General features: G+C 46.9%; 1 protein-coding gene across 1 annotated transcript in view; it reads left to right on the top strand.

Annotated features, from left to right (window-relative positions):
- The window catches only part of DEFB1 (defensin beta 1), a 13071-nt gene extending 4172 nt beyond the window's left edge, over positions 1 to 8899 (top strand). Inside the window, exon 2 of the mRNA XM_028480973.2 lies at positions 7623 to 8899. Within this exon, the coding sequence (XP_028336774.1) occupies positions 7623 to 7771 (149 nt within the window). The 3' untranslated portion in view covers positions 7772 to 8899. The remainder of the gene's footprint in view (positions 1 to 7622) is intronic.
- The last annotated feature ends 4477 nt before the right edge of the window (positions 8900 to 13376 follow it).

Consider the following 13376-nt stretch of genomic DNA (forward strand, 5'->3'; position numbering starts at 1 on the left):
GCCTGTGTGCCTAGAACCCGTGCTCTGCAACAAGAGAAGCCACCGCAATGAGAAGCCCACGCACCGCAACGAAGAGCAGCCCCCGCTCGCCGTAACTAGAGAAAGCCCGCGCGCAGCAACGGAGACCCAACGCAGCCAAAAATAAACAAATAAATAAATTAAAAAAAAAAAAAGAGAGACTGGTTTGCTGCCACGCGGAGGTTGATCAGAGGAGAGGAAAGTAGATACGAGGGGACGGCAAGGACGTTCTTCCTGTAAACAGGGCCCACAGCTGCGCTTTTGCCAGGGTGATCGGCAAGTTAACCAAAATTAATGCCGCTGATAGAGTCACGGCCCAATCCTCAGTCCCCTTCTTTCCTTTTCCTCCGAACACGGATACCACGTGCATTCCTGGTAGTCTGGGCCTCTGTTTCCCCACCTTTAAAGTGACAGATGAGGCAAAACAAGCCCCAGCCCAACGTCCTGTGACCCTGGATCTCCACCTGGCCTTGCTCACACCTGAGTGTCTCACTCTAAGCCTAAGCCTCACCCTGACCTGCTGGCCCGAATTCCTTCCACCTCTCAGAACTCGGGCAACAGCACCAGGAATGTGCCTGCTATGGCCTCGGATCCCATCCAGAAAAACACACTCCCCGGTGCCTCAGACACAAGCCCCTGATTCCTACGAAGCAGACCTGACAGAGGCACCCGATTAGCAATGCAGGGGAAACAGAGTCATCCTGAGAAACGCCGGTCACACGGCACCGGCTAAGGCACTTCATACTGCCACGAGCAACTCCGAAAACATCTCACCAAGTGTCCCCAGCATCTGCATCCGTCATGCAGGGACGACTCTTATCCCCACGTTAGAGATGGTTTTTGCAGGGAATCTCAGAGAGGCTGACTTTTCAAATACTCAGCCCGCGAATACCAAGGACTCGAATTCAGCTCGGACTCGAACTCCTATATTCTTTTCCCACACCTCCCAAAGACCTCTGGATATGTCACCAGCAAATCGATTTATCCTAAGGATAATCTAGATGGAAGTGACTTAAAGCTTTCGTGAAATTAACAGGAGGCACTGCCGGCCAGTGGCCAGTGGTCAGTGGCCAGCAAGCGTTTCTAGGAACAGGGACGTGATGGGTGACCCGTCTGTGGAAGAGGGCCCCTGAGTTTTCATTTGGTTTGGAGTTCTGTTATTTGTTTTGCAGGAGTGGCTTGTATATATTTGATTTCTTCCCCAGATAGCTTGAAAAGATCCACAGAGGTGAAGTCCGACCCTCTCTGGCCTCCACTGAGCACCTGAGCCACCAGCACCTCTGCTAAGTGGACAAGCAGCCTCTATTTTAATGTCCCCAATGGGAGGGAACCCACTCACTCGTGGGCAACCCTCCCCCTGGCACACTGCCAACCAGCCCCCTTGTCCTGACTTGGGAAAGAGCCCAGCTGCCTTGCCCAGGCCCACATTCCGAGACGACCGGTCTCACGTCGCTTTCCACGGACAAGTCCCTTCATGCATCACCACAGGCGTGGGACTCCACGGCCAGCACTGGCACTTCTAGATTGTGCTCTTTGGCTCCTGCAGATCTGTGTCTGTGTCTGTTCCTCTCACATCTCAGATCCATGGGTCCCGTCAACCCTGTTCTGGCTCCTGCCTTTCTCCACGCCTGTGCTTTTCTGCTGCTTATGCAGTGCAGTCCTCCAGGGCAGGGGGTAGGGGTCCCGGCAGGGGTGGAGCTCAGGCCTCTTCTTCTCCAAAACCCTTGTCATTTTGGCACTTCACTCCGCTTTAGCCTGGTGGTCTTTTAGCACCAGAAATTTATATTTTAGTCAAAAGCTCCCCAATTTTCCCTCCTGACATTGTTCCGAAACTTCACTTGCACCTCCAACCGTATACTGTCAATCCAACTTCAGAGGAGGGTGCCAGGGAACGGGGTCCGCTGCCCGTGGCCCGAGGACCACACTCCCAGTCTCAGAGCTCCCCGCTCCCGTGTCTCTGAAAGGCTCTTTAAGAAATTTTATTTTCGTGGCTCTTTTATATAAAGTCCAAAGATCCCCCTATGTTGCCAATGTATCTTCTTCTCTATAGACTTTTTCACCTGCCCTTTTCCTTGAACCTCCACCATCTGACCTGCACAGGCTATGTCCCATCTCGGCAGCACTGACAGCTGTCCATGCCCCTGAGGCAGACTGATTTCCTGATGACTCTGTAACAGTCAAGCCTCTCCTGTGTTCACTGCCATGAACATTCTTCCTCTCGTTTTCTTCTGGGACTGACCCATTGGTACTTATTTTCTAGTTAATTTCCTGCTACTTAATCACAATAGCCCTTCACTCAGCCGACACCTACTGCTACAGTTGACTTAAAAAACAGTTGGTGTTGCAGTTGCACTTGGGTGGGATTATTAAGAGCCCAGCTATAATTGGCCTAGTAACTGTGTCGCATTCGAGAGCCTCTCTTCGCCGCAAGCACAGGAGCTGGTACAAGCCTGCTTTCCTAGCAGGCCTGCACCCTTCACCCCTTCTCATCCTTCATTCTCACCTATAAGCGAGTTCCCTCTTTTCCATGTTCCTCTGGTTCATGGCGCGCCAGAGGCTGCCACATGATGTGTTGGATTGTATTTCTCAGACCAGCTGAATAAGGACCAAGATAAGAACAGGCGCAAGTCTAGAGACGTACTATCATTCTTGGCAAAGGGGAGGAGAAGAGCGGGGCGGTGAGTTATCCAAGGAGCTTGCATGCCCGGGGAGCGGACGGCAACGGGCCCAGGCAGTGATGGGAGAGGGTGTAGGCCGCTGCCCATAGCACAGGAGGCCCACAGTGCTAGGAACACACAGAAGACCTTTGCAAAAGCAACTCTTTATTTTTTTAATTTTTAATTGTAAAATCTAACATGTATCCAGAAAAGTACATAAGTCTCGAAGGTATAATTTAATGAATTATTATAAAACCAGCACTCCGGTAACCACAGTGTGAGTCGAGAACTAGAACTTGGCCAGCACCTAAGAGGCTCTCCGCCAGGCTTCTCAGTCACAAATCCCTCCTTCCCCCCAAAGCAATCATTGCTTGGCTTTTATGGTCATAACTTCCCATATTTTTTATAGTTTTACCATGTTAACATTCATGCCGAATGACATAGCTTGGTTCGTGCATACGTTTCAACTGACTACGTGTCAAGAGGTGGTGGCATTGCTGGGTCGTAGCATATGCTCATACCGCTGAATTTTAATGAATAATGCCAAACTGTTCTCCAAAAGCGTATACGTCAATTTATACTCCTACAACCAATGAATGAAAGTGTCTGTTCTTCCATATCCATGTCAACACTTGATAATGTCAATCATTTTAAAACTTTAGCCATCTGGTGAGGGTAGTGGCATAGCATTGGCGATTTAATTTGCATTTCCCTGGTAAATAATAAGTTGAGCACTTCTGTGTATAATTACTGGCCACTTGGATATCTTCTGTGAAGTACCTATTTGTCTTCCGCCCATATTTTCCATCAGATTACCTGTCTTTTCTTAATGATTTGTAGTCGCTCTTTATATATTCTGCATAGAAGCTCTTTGTTGGTTGTAAGTTAGGTTCTCCTACCTTGTGCCTTAATTTTTCACTCTCTTAATGGAAACTTTCCTTAAGCAGAGGTTTTCCACATTATTTTAATGTGGTTAAATGTGTCGTATCTTTTCCTTTAGGGTTAGTGCTTTTGCACCTTAAGAAATCTTTTTTTACCCCAAAGTCACGAAGAAAGTGTTCAGTGCTGTTTTCTGGGGGCTTACTGTTTTTCCTTTTACGTTTAGGCTTATAACCATCTGGCAGTGGTTTTCAGTGTGCATGTATGGTCCGAGCTAAGGGTAAAGGGGTTTTTTTTCCCCTATGAATATCCAATTGTCCCAGAACCAACCACTGAGAAGACCATTTTTCTCCACTCTTCTGCTGAGCCACTGTTGTTCTACTTCAACTCTCCATATATGCATGTATCTCTTTCTGCTGTCCTACTTATGTATTTGTCTGCCCTTGTATCCTCACCACGCTAATTACAGTGGCTCTGTAATTAGTCTCAAAATCCAGTAAAGCAAATTCTCCCGCCTTCTTTTCTATGACTGTCTTGGCTAGTCTTGGTCCTTGGAATTTCCATATATATTTTAGAATCAGCTCATCAAGTTTCACTGAAAGAATCTCTTGGGATTTTATGGTATTGGGTTAAATCTGCAGCTTAATTTGGGGAAAATTAACATTTTAAAAATAATTAATCCTCCAATGCCTAAACATAGTATTTCTACTTATTTAGGGCCTCTTTAAATTCAAAAAAATACTGTATTCTTTATAGATAGAGGTATTGCACATAATTTCTCAGATTTATAACTAGGCATATTTTATGCTCTTCTATATGGTGTTTTTATTTTATTTCCTTTTTTCTGTTGGTTGCTAATATACAGAAGTAAAATTCATTTTTTCCTTTTTTCTTTTTTGTATGTTGATCTCAGCAAATTTGCTAAATTTGCTTGTTCATTCCTTTTGGATTGCCTACATATAATCATAAGGTCTGCAAATAGAGACAATTTTATTTCTTCCTTTCCAACCCTTGTACCTTTGGTTTATTTATTTTTTTTTTTATCTTATCCCCCTGGCCAGTACTTCAGGTACAATGTGGAATGGTAATGACAATAGCAGTTACTCTGGTCTGATTGCCAATCTCATGGAATGTTTTCAATACTTGACCATTAAGTGTACTGTATGTTGCAGGCTTCTGTAGGTACTCTTTATCAGATTAGGGAAGTTTCCTCCAGTTTCTTATTTGCTAGAAGCTTTTTTTTTTTTTTTTATCATGAATCAATGTTGATTTTTTTTCCAATATCTTTCTGCAGCTATTAAGATTATACAATCATTGGCTGATTAGATTATGGGAACATTTAATCTCCCTGGGCCTCAGTTTCCCTGTCTGTAAGTTAGGAAAAAGTGATACATTCCTTGGAGGATTAAATGCAACCATAAACGTGTTAGTTCCCCACCAAAGGAAAGATGACCAGCTTCAGAATCTTAGAAATGGATGAGATCACATAATCTAGTCTCCTCAATTTTAAATTTGAGAAGCTGGGGCTCAGAAAGTTTGAGTGCTTTGCTAAAAATCACACAAATCCATTCTAGAACAAGGAATGTAACCAAAGTACCCTGACGTTAAATATGTTGCTATTTCTTTGGGGTCCTATAATGTACTAGATCCTCAAAGATAACGCCAGAAGTGAGTTCCCGCTGAGTGTGGTGACACCATAATTCACTAGCAGAGAGGTGGAGTGAGAACTCCTCGCAGTCATGGGACTGACCTCTGGCCCTGGCTCTGCCTGAGGCCAACGGCGCGCCCTGGGGGCATCGCCAGACCTCAGCTTCTTCATCTAGGGAGAGAATCACAGAGAGCTTGAAGGAGTTGAGCTCTGAGGTCCATCTGGGCTCTAAAAAGCCACAGTTAGCTGTATTTGGGTCTCCTCTGTTTATCCAACAAAAGGAAGGGTAAATATAACATTAAATATACATATATTTAAATGTTGGTATAAATACACACACACACATACCAACAACAACAAGAAAAAGAAAGTGTAGACCTTCTGATTTCAAAGGGCTTTCACATTTATTAGCTTGATCCCTCCTCCTAATAACGATCACTTGGAGGACGTACTGAAGGAAGGGTTCAGCCTTGCAGCAGGGGTTGGACTGAGTATCTTTCCAGCTCTGACATCTTCCAGTGAAGAGCAACAAAAGCTGGAACTGGAGATTTAGAGAGTCTAGTTGACTACGGTCTTACTGGAGGTCGATACTGTGGTGAGGCTTCTAAAACCTGGAACAATCTTGAACAGCACCGGCAGGAATCAATACAATGTATAGAAAGAATACAGGCTGGAGATCAGGAGACTGTGTTTTGTGTGAGCAACTGAGTGGCCTTGGCCTAAGATGCTTCCCTGGGACGGTGGGACCAGCACGTCTCTCAATGCCCTTCCATCTCCATGGCAACACAGTCCAATGAGATGTTCTGTGATGGTGGAAATAGTCTACCGCTGCATGGTCCAATGCAGTAACCACTAGCCACGTGCGGCCATCAAGCACTTGCGATGTGGGTGATGTAGTTTCGATTAATTGAAATATAAATCACCACACGTAGCTGGTGGCCACCACATTGCACAGCACAGCTCTGTAGTGAACAAAATGAGATGAAGCCTCTTTTGCTCTTGGTAGATGGGACACATCTAAGGTATTTTGTGTTTATTCCGGGCCTCAAACTTAAGGAAGTCTATCCATGAACTGAACACATCCAGAGGAGAATGAACAGGGTTGTGAAGTGTCTGGAAATTAGACACTGAGAAAAATGAGAAAAAGAAGACTTTTAAGGCAGTAGAATGACTGAAAATGGGACAGCCTTCTGAAAGAGCGATTAGACTTGTCTGTATAAAGCAGGAAAAGCACCACTAGCTGGAAGGTACTGAGAGGACAATTTCCATCAGTATGGAAACCAAGTGTGCAGCAGGCAGAGAGTAGAATGCCTGTCTCCCAGGGTGACAATGGCCTGCTGCATTAGTCACCTAGGTCTGCTCTATGTGGGCGGCTTAAACAACAGACGCTTATTTCTCACAGCTCTGGATGGTGGAAGTTCAAGATCAAGGCGTTGGTTTGGTTTCTCCGGACGCCTCTCTCCTCGGCTGACAGAGGGCCGCCTTCTGTCCTCACGTGGCCTTTCCTCTCTGTGCTCACACATCACTCGTGTCCCTTTCTGTGTCCAAATTTCCTCTTCTTATGAGGACACTATTGATTAGTGATCACCCATATACCTCATTTAAGCGCAATCAGCTCTTTAAAGGCCCCATCTCCAAATACAGTCACATTCTGAGGTCCTCGGGGGCTTAGGGCGTCAACTATGAATGGGGGGGGGGCGGGGACACTGGGGGGGGTGGTTTCAGGCCATAACACCTGGCAACAGAGAGACACAAAACAATGGCTAGATAGCCACTTGCCAGGGGTATCAGAGGGCAGCTTTTTCTGTTGGATACAGTGGAAGACGAGTCTGGAGGTCTTCAAATTACGAGATTCTGTGACGGGGAGGAAGACAAAATAAATTCCAACTGGGAAAATGATGAAAGCTTTATAGAGTAGCTATAATTTTAACCTGACATGAAAAGACCACAGATTGCAGCAGACACGGCGACGGGGGGAGGGGGGCAGAGATTCAAGCCGGAGGGAATGATGTAACTAAACAGCACAGGAGTAAAAGGAAAGTTCAGGAATGCTCCTGGAATTAGAAAGATGCTCCCGCGTTTCTGAAACAGAGGATGGCCACAGCACAGAGTGGTCGAATACCTATTCGAGGACTAACGTGAATTCCCTGTACACCAAAGCTCCCCGGGCAGGAGAAAGCCCACTCAGGACCCGGCTGTTCATCCCTGGCTTTGGTTTGGCCACAGCTGGCACAGATCTTGGACGGAGGGGTCTCTTTAGATGCCTTATTTCATGAGCAGCCTCCCAGATCAACTGAGTGCAAAGCTCTTGGAAGGGAAACCCCTGTGACGTGCTTTGCAAAGGGTTGTCTGTTCTGCTTTCACCGAGTCCCTGTGGCTGCAAGCCAGGGGTCTGACCTTGTCTCTTTCCCTTCTCATAGGTGTCAACCTGCTTACGGGTCTCGGCCAGAGGTCCGACCACTACATATGTGTCAAGAAAGGGGGGACCTGCAACTTCTCCCCCTGTCCGCTCTTCAACAGGATTGAAGGCACCTGTTACAGTGGAAAAGCCAAGTGCTGCATCCGCTGACTCTGGGCTAGAGCATGGCAGGGGACCCAGGAGCCAAGTGAAGTCCTTGTTACTGTTGTCGGAATAAAAGAAGGTTTTTTGGAGGCATACGTCCTTCAGACCCAAACGAGTCTTGTGTCTCCTTTTAGAAGAGGTTCAGAAGGTATGAAGGTCAGAAGGACAGATGGGCTGGGCCCCAAAGCCCGTCCAGGATGGGACTGGGGGATGCTGACTAGGCTGTGACCTGTTTGCCTGGCACTTTGTTTCATCACCAGCTCTACACATGAGGGATGCAGGGGGTCCACGTGAGACTGAGGACACCTGATGACGAGACGACACAGCTTCAGGCCTCCCCGTGTCCCAGCAGAAGTTCATCCCCGATTCAGCGGTCTCAGCTGCCTGTCCATCTGCAGAGGCCACAACCGCTGCCCCTTCTCCTCCCTGGGCCAGGGGCAGTGGGTTGTGGGTTGGTTAACCTCAGCATTTGAGAACCTTCGCTGGGACCATAAAGCTATTCCTATTTCACTCTGTAGGCCTAATAGGAGGGTTCCCGGGTGACCATTCTTCACTCCAGCACAATCACACGGTCCGTTTACATGTCACTCAGAAAAGCATCCTCTACGACCACTACCCCTGCCTTCCATCATTTCTGCACCATCAGGCCTGTAGACACCCACTGATGGGAATGAGGGAGCTGCCTTCCCTTTTCTCCAATAAATTTCTTACAACTCCTGATGATAGGCGTGCTTCTGTCCTCTCCTTCATCAGGCAACAGCAATTCCACATTCCACTTCGATAAATTACAAGCACAAATAAAAATCAAACATTACAAAAACTTTGGGGGACTTCCCTGGCGGTCCAGTGGTTAGGACTCCCTGCTTTCACTGCCCCAGGCCCAGGTTCAATCCCTGGTCAAGGAACTAAGATCCTGCAAGCCACGCGGCACAGCCCCCCCACCAAAAACATTTGCCCCCGTCCCCCAGTGATGGATTTAGACGCCACGCCCCTCTTTTGTGAGGGAAAGGCAGAGGAGATGCCGTCAGGCTGTGGACGTAACCGCTACTCGGGCGTTCTCTGTAACATGAACACAGCAAGTGTTCATTACAGTGCGTCCAGGCCTCCCCCTTCTCCTGAAAGGCTAAGAAATAATCTGTTGACTTAAAAAAATATTCACAACCTAAAAGTTGAGAGTTATGTTTTATTTGGCGGGAAAGTTTAGGACTTCAAGCCCGGGAGGCAGCATCTCAAGTAACCCTGAGAGAACTTCTCCCAGGAAGCGAGGCGGGGAGCCAGGTTATATAGAAGTTTTGCAACAAAGGGCAGGTAGTCAGGAATGTCAGAAGATTATTGTTAATTAAAGAAAACCAGATATCCCAAGTTAAGGAATTTAACTTAGCGCTTTTCTATGTATGGGAAGATGCAAGAGTCTGGGCTCACTGAAATCATTCCTTTGCTATGCACCTCAGCTCTCTGGGGCCAGCATCCTGTGTGTTCCCATGCTGAGTTCCCTCAGGGCTCACGGTAGGGAGTGGCTGCAGTCTGATGGCGGCTAGATGGCAGGCATTCTTTCCTTCCTGAGTTCCCTCAGGGCTCCCCGGCTCACCATCGGCTGTGCTTGCAATCGCTGAGGACCGTGACACCCTTCGTTTACTGACATGGCAGCAAATACTCCACTTACCCCAGCCACAGAGAGGTCACTGACCCTCTCGGGAAGGTGGTGGCATCACATCAATAGCCCTGTCACCAGAGACTACAGGCTCAGACCAGGAAGACTAGCAGGGTTCTTGCAGCCCTTCCCAGCCCGACAGCATTTGGCCCCAGGACTTACATTCCTCAGGGGGTAGCAAGTTTTAAAGGAGTTGTCCCATCTCCTCTCCACCTTCTCTCCTCCACCCAAATCTCCTTGGAGCTTTTGCATTCACCTACACCTGTGTGCCCAGTGTCACCCTCCTTTGGCGAAGCTGGAACGCAAAAGATACTGCCTGAACCAGCCTGGAGGGAAGATGGCTTTGAAGTTAAGGCGGGGGCGGTACATGGGGCTGTCTACAAGGCACCTCACTCCCGAATGACTGAAAGGCCCAGTTTCATGGTTCCTATTACAGCATCTGTCTAGATGACGAGAAAGTATGGATTTGAGTAAGCTGTACATACAGACCCAGATCCAACCCTTTATTACCGTGGCTGTCATTAAGGAATTGCTGAATCACGTACCTTCAGAGTCACTAAACACGCTGACAACTCTGGGTGGGAAAAGTGTCCACTGGAGGAGATGGGTGTTGCCTGGATGCTGTTTTAAGGACGCCCTCCCCTCTTAATTACTGTTGCCTTTTAGGGTGCCATGGTGGGTGGAAGCCTAGCGTACGTTAGTGAGTGAGTCTGCTCTTTCCCATCGTGAGCGATACGCTGGGTACTTTGGTCAAGAGGTACTTGAATGCCAACGTAAATTGATGAGTGAGGACCTCTACCATCACTGCAGTTGTGTCAGCAAAGCTGGACATTGCAGCCCAGATCTCTGGGAAAGGATGCAACGCATAATCACCACTAAGGCACACTATCTACCTGCACAGACAGGCGTGGGGGCTGCACGGTCATCCTGTCAACCCCCACCTCAGTCACTGAGGCGCTTCACAGGAAGGCGGCGGCACGCACAAGGCAAAACGCACCCTCACTTTGCCTCAGCATTTGCTAGTGAATTCGTATGGCCCCACGTTGGGAACAATGTGGCATCCTGGCTTCCATGGCTCGTGGGCCTATCACGCATGTCACCCAATCAAGCAGAGAGACCCGCCACGGGACTCCAAGCGCTCTTGTTTTCATGGGCACTATCAAGTCTCAGCCATTCAAGGTTTCGTCACAAGTCTCCCCAAAAGGGGGAACTTTCTCCAATAAAAAAGAATGAACGAGGGGAGAACTGGAGCTGCTCGTATACATGTTAGTCTTCAGAGTAAAGGCATCTGTGTTCGTCAGGGTTCTCTGAAGAAGCAGAACAACAGGATGTGTGTATGTATACAGAGGAAGATTCATTTTAAGGAACTGACTCGTAGGACTATGGAGACTTAGTGCGTCCAGCATCTAATGGGGAGGCCTGCAGGCTAGAGATACAGAAGAGAGTTGCAGTTTGAGTCCAAAGGCAGTCTGCTGGAAGAATTCCTTTCTTCTTGGGGGAGGTCCGTCTTTCTTCTATTAAGGCCTTCAACTAATGAGATGAGGCCCACCCACGTTATGGAGGGCAGTCTGCTGTACTCAGAGCCCCCTGATTTCAACGTTGTGTTGTATATATTTTATTTTCTGTATATTATGATGGTTTGGTGTTTTTTTTTTTTAAAGCAACAAACAAACAAAAAACCCAAAACAAAAACACACCTTTCTGGCTGGGAAGAAACTGCTCCTCCTGGCGTTAGTCAATGCTTAGAGCCAAGGGTCCGGCTGGGAGCACGCGTTTGCTGTGCCAGCTATGCAGTCCAGAGCCAGGCCTCCTCTATGTGGCTCCCACTTTACAGGAGATGACATTCCTCTGCCTGCATCATGCCAGGGCAACTAGAGAAAGCTACTTGCCTGTGACTTAAAGCTCACCACAATTATTCAAACTAGCCGATTCTCAACTAATTCCTTATCCTGCCTTGTTTTCTCAGCGAAACCCTAATAAAGGTTCTGGACTCTGTCTCCTGCCCACACTACTGTTTCCCCATGTGGCCCTGTGAAGTGTGCCCTGCCTCCCATCTCTAGGACCTGTGAGGATAATAAACTTTATCTTCCTGAGCCTCTCCTCTGGCTCCTCTTGTGGCCTCACCTGACTGACCATCTCATAAAAGAACACAAAACAAATGTTAATCTCACCCCGAAATCACCTTCACGGAAACACCCCCATTAATGTTCAACCAAATATCTGGGCACCGTGTTCCAGCCCAGGTGGCACAGAAAATCAATCATCAAGGCATCTTTAATGGCACCTTAGAGGCAGTCATTCTGCTGGGCAGACATCCCATATTTGTACCTGAAAACAGAGATCTCTTATCAGCATGACCTACCCATGTCAAGGTTCCCACTTGGTTTTGCCTGTCAAAGAAAAAGCTTATGAGGAAACAGGTCTTCCAACAGAATAGCTTAGGAAACACACTCTTCCTACCTAGAACACAACTCAGATCTTTATCCTTAACTGGGAACACACAACCAAGAAAAAGGAGACATGTGAGGCCAACCAAAGGCATGCTGGAGAAAGCCACATTAAACAAATACAAATTGCCTCTGAGAAAGTACTGTTAGTCCTGGAACAAAAGAGAACTTGTAAAAATTGTTATTAGTATCATCAAATGGATGAAAGGAGATACCGTAGTCATACAGTGCTAATAAAATGCCCTGGGGAAACCTCAGAGAATGCAAAGAAGACAGCCACTTATGGATTGTTGACAAAATAAAATTTTTTAGTTCAGTGCAATATTTAATAAAGCAGAGAAATGTTGTGATGTCTTTAAGAAACACTTCCATCCAAAATGGTTAATAACAAAAAAGAAAATTTGACATTTATATGAAGGTCCCCTAAGTTCCCCAAGTTCCCAGAGACCACAGGAGCTGGTGGAGCCACCAGAAGGACAAAGTCCTAAATGGTGACGTGGAGAAAGTCACGTCCTGAGCAGGAACATCCATGGTATGTTCTCACATGAGCTAGAAAAGAACTTCTAGGGTTTTAAGTCACTAAACTTTGAAAGTTTACTTGTTATTGTAGCCAAAGTGGCCCTAACTATTAGACATGGGTCCATACACAGCCTCTAACCCAAGACTGATGAAAAGTGAAATCCCCAGTTGATAACTCCACGGACCTAAGGACCAAGCAGAACAACCTGAAAAAGGAGATTTGAGTTCTAGGATGGATTTCTGTGGGTGGAAGGGACCCCAAGTATTGGATTGTAGGCTACACAGCTGAGTAAATTTCACAAGATAATAATGTAATACACACACACACACACACACACACACACACACACACACACACACAATGTTTAATAGCCTCTGGAAAACATCTCCGTGACATAACTGTGGTCCAAATATAAAATTATTTCTTACTTTTCAACCCTGAGAATCAACTACGGACGATGCACTGGAGATTTCTTTAAGGTTACAGATTAGAATACAGTTGTTACTGATGTGGCCGCATCAGTGGATGACAGGGCACTTGGAAGGTAGATGGGGAAGGAGAGACAGGGAGAGGCGTCTGGTACATGGTGGGTAATCAGGGACATCGTCTAAAGTTGTTGCATGAGAAATAGATATAGACGTGCTATGTCCTCCCAGAATTTACACGTGGAAGCCTCATCTCCAATGTGGTAGAACGTGGAGGTGAGGCCTTTAAGAAGTGATTAGATCATGAGGTGGAGCCTCTTGAATGGAATTCTCATAAGAAGGGACAGGAGAGATGGTCTCTTTCTCTCTGCCATCGAGGGGAACAACAAGAAGGCAGCTGCCCACAAGCCAGGAAGCAGCTCTCGCCAGAACCTAAACATGCTGGCACCCTGATCTCCAACTTCCAGCCTCCGCAACTGTGAGAAATAAAATGTTTCCTGTCTAAGTCACCCAGCCTACGGTATCTTGCTATAGCAACCCAGACTAGGACAATGAGTATATTATATAA

Source organism: Physeter macrocephalus, chromosome 20, assembly GCF_002837175.3.
Source record: "Physeter macrocephalus isolate SW-GA chromosome 20, ASM283717v5, whole genome shotgun sequence".
NCBI lineage: Eukaryota > Metazoa > Chordata > Mammalia > Artiodactyla > Physeteridae > Physeter > Physeter macrocephalus.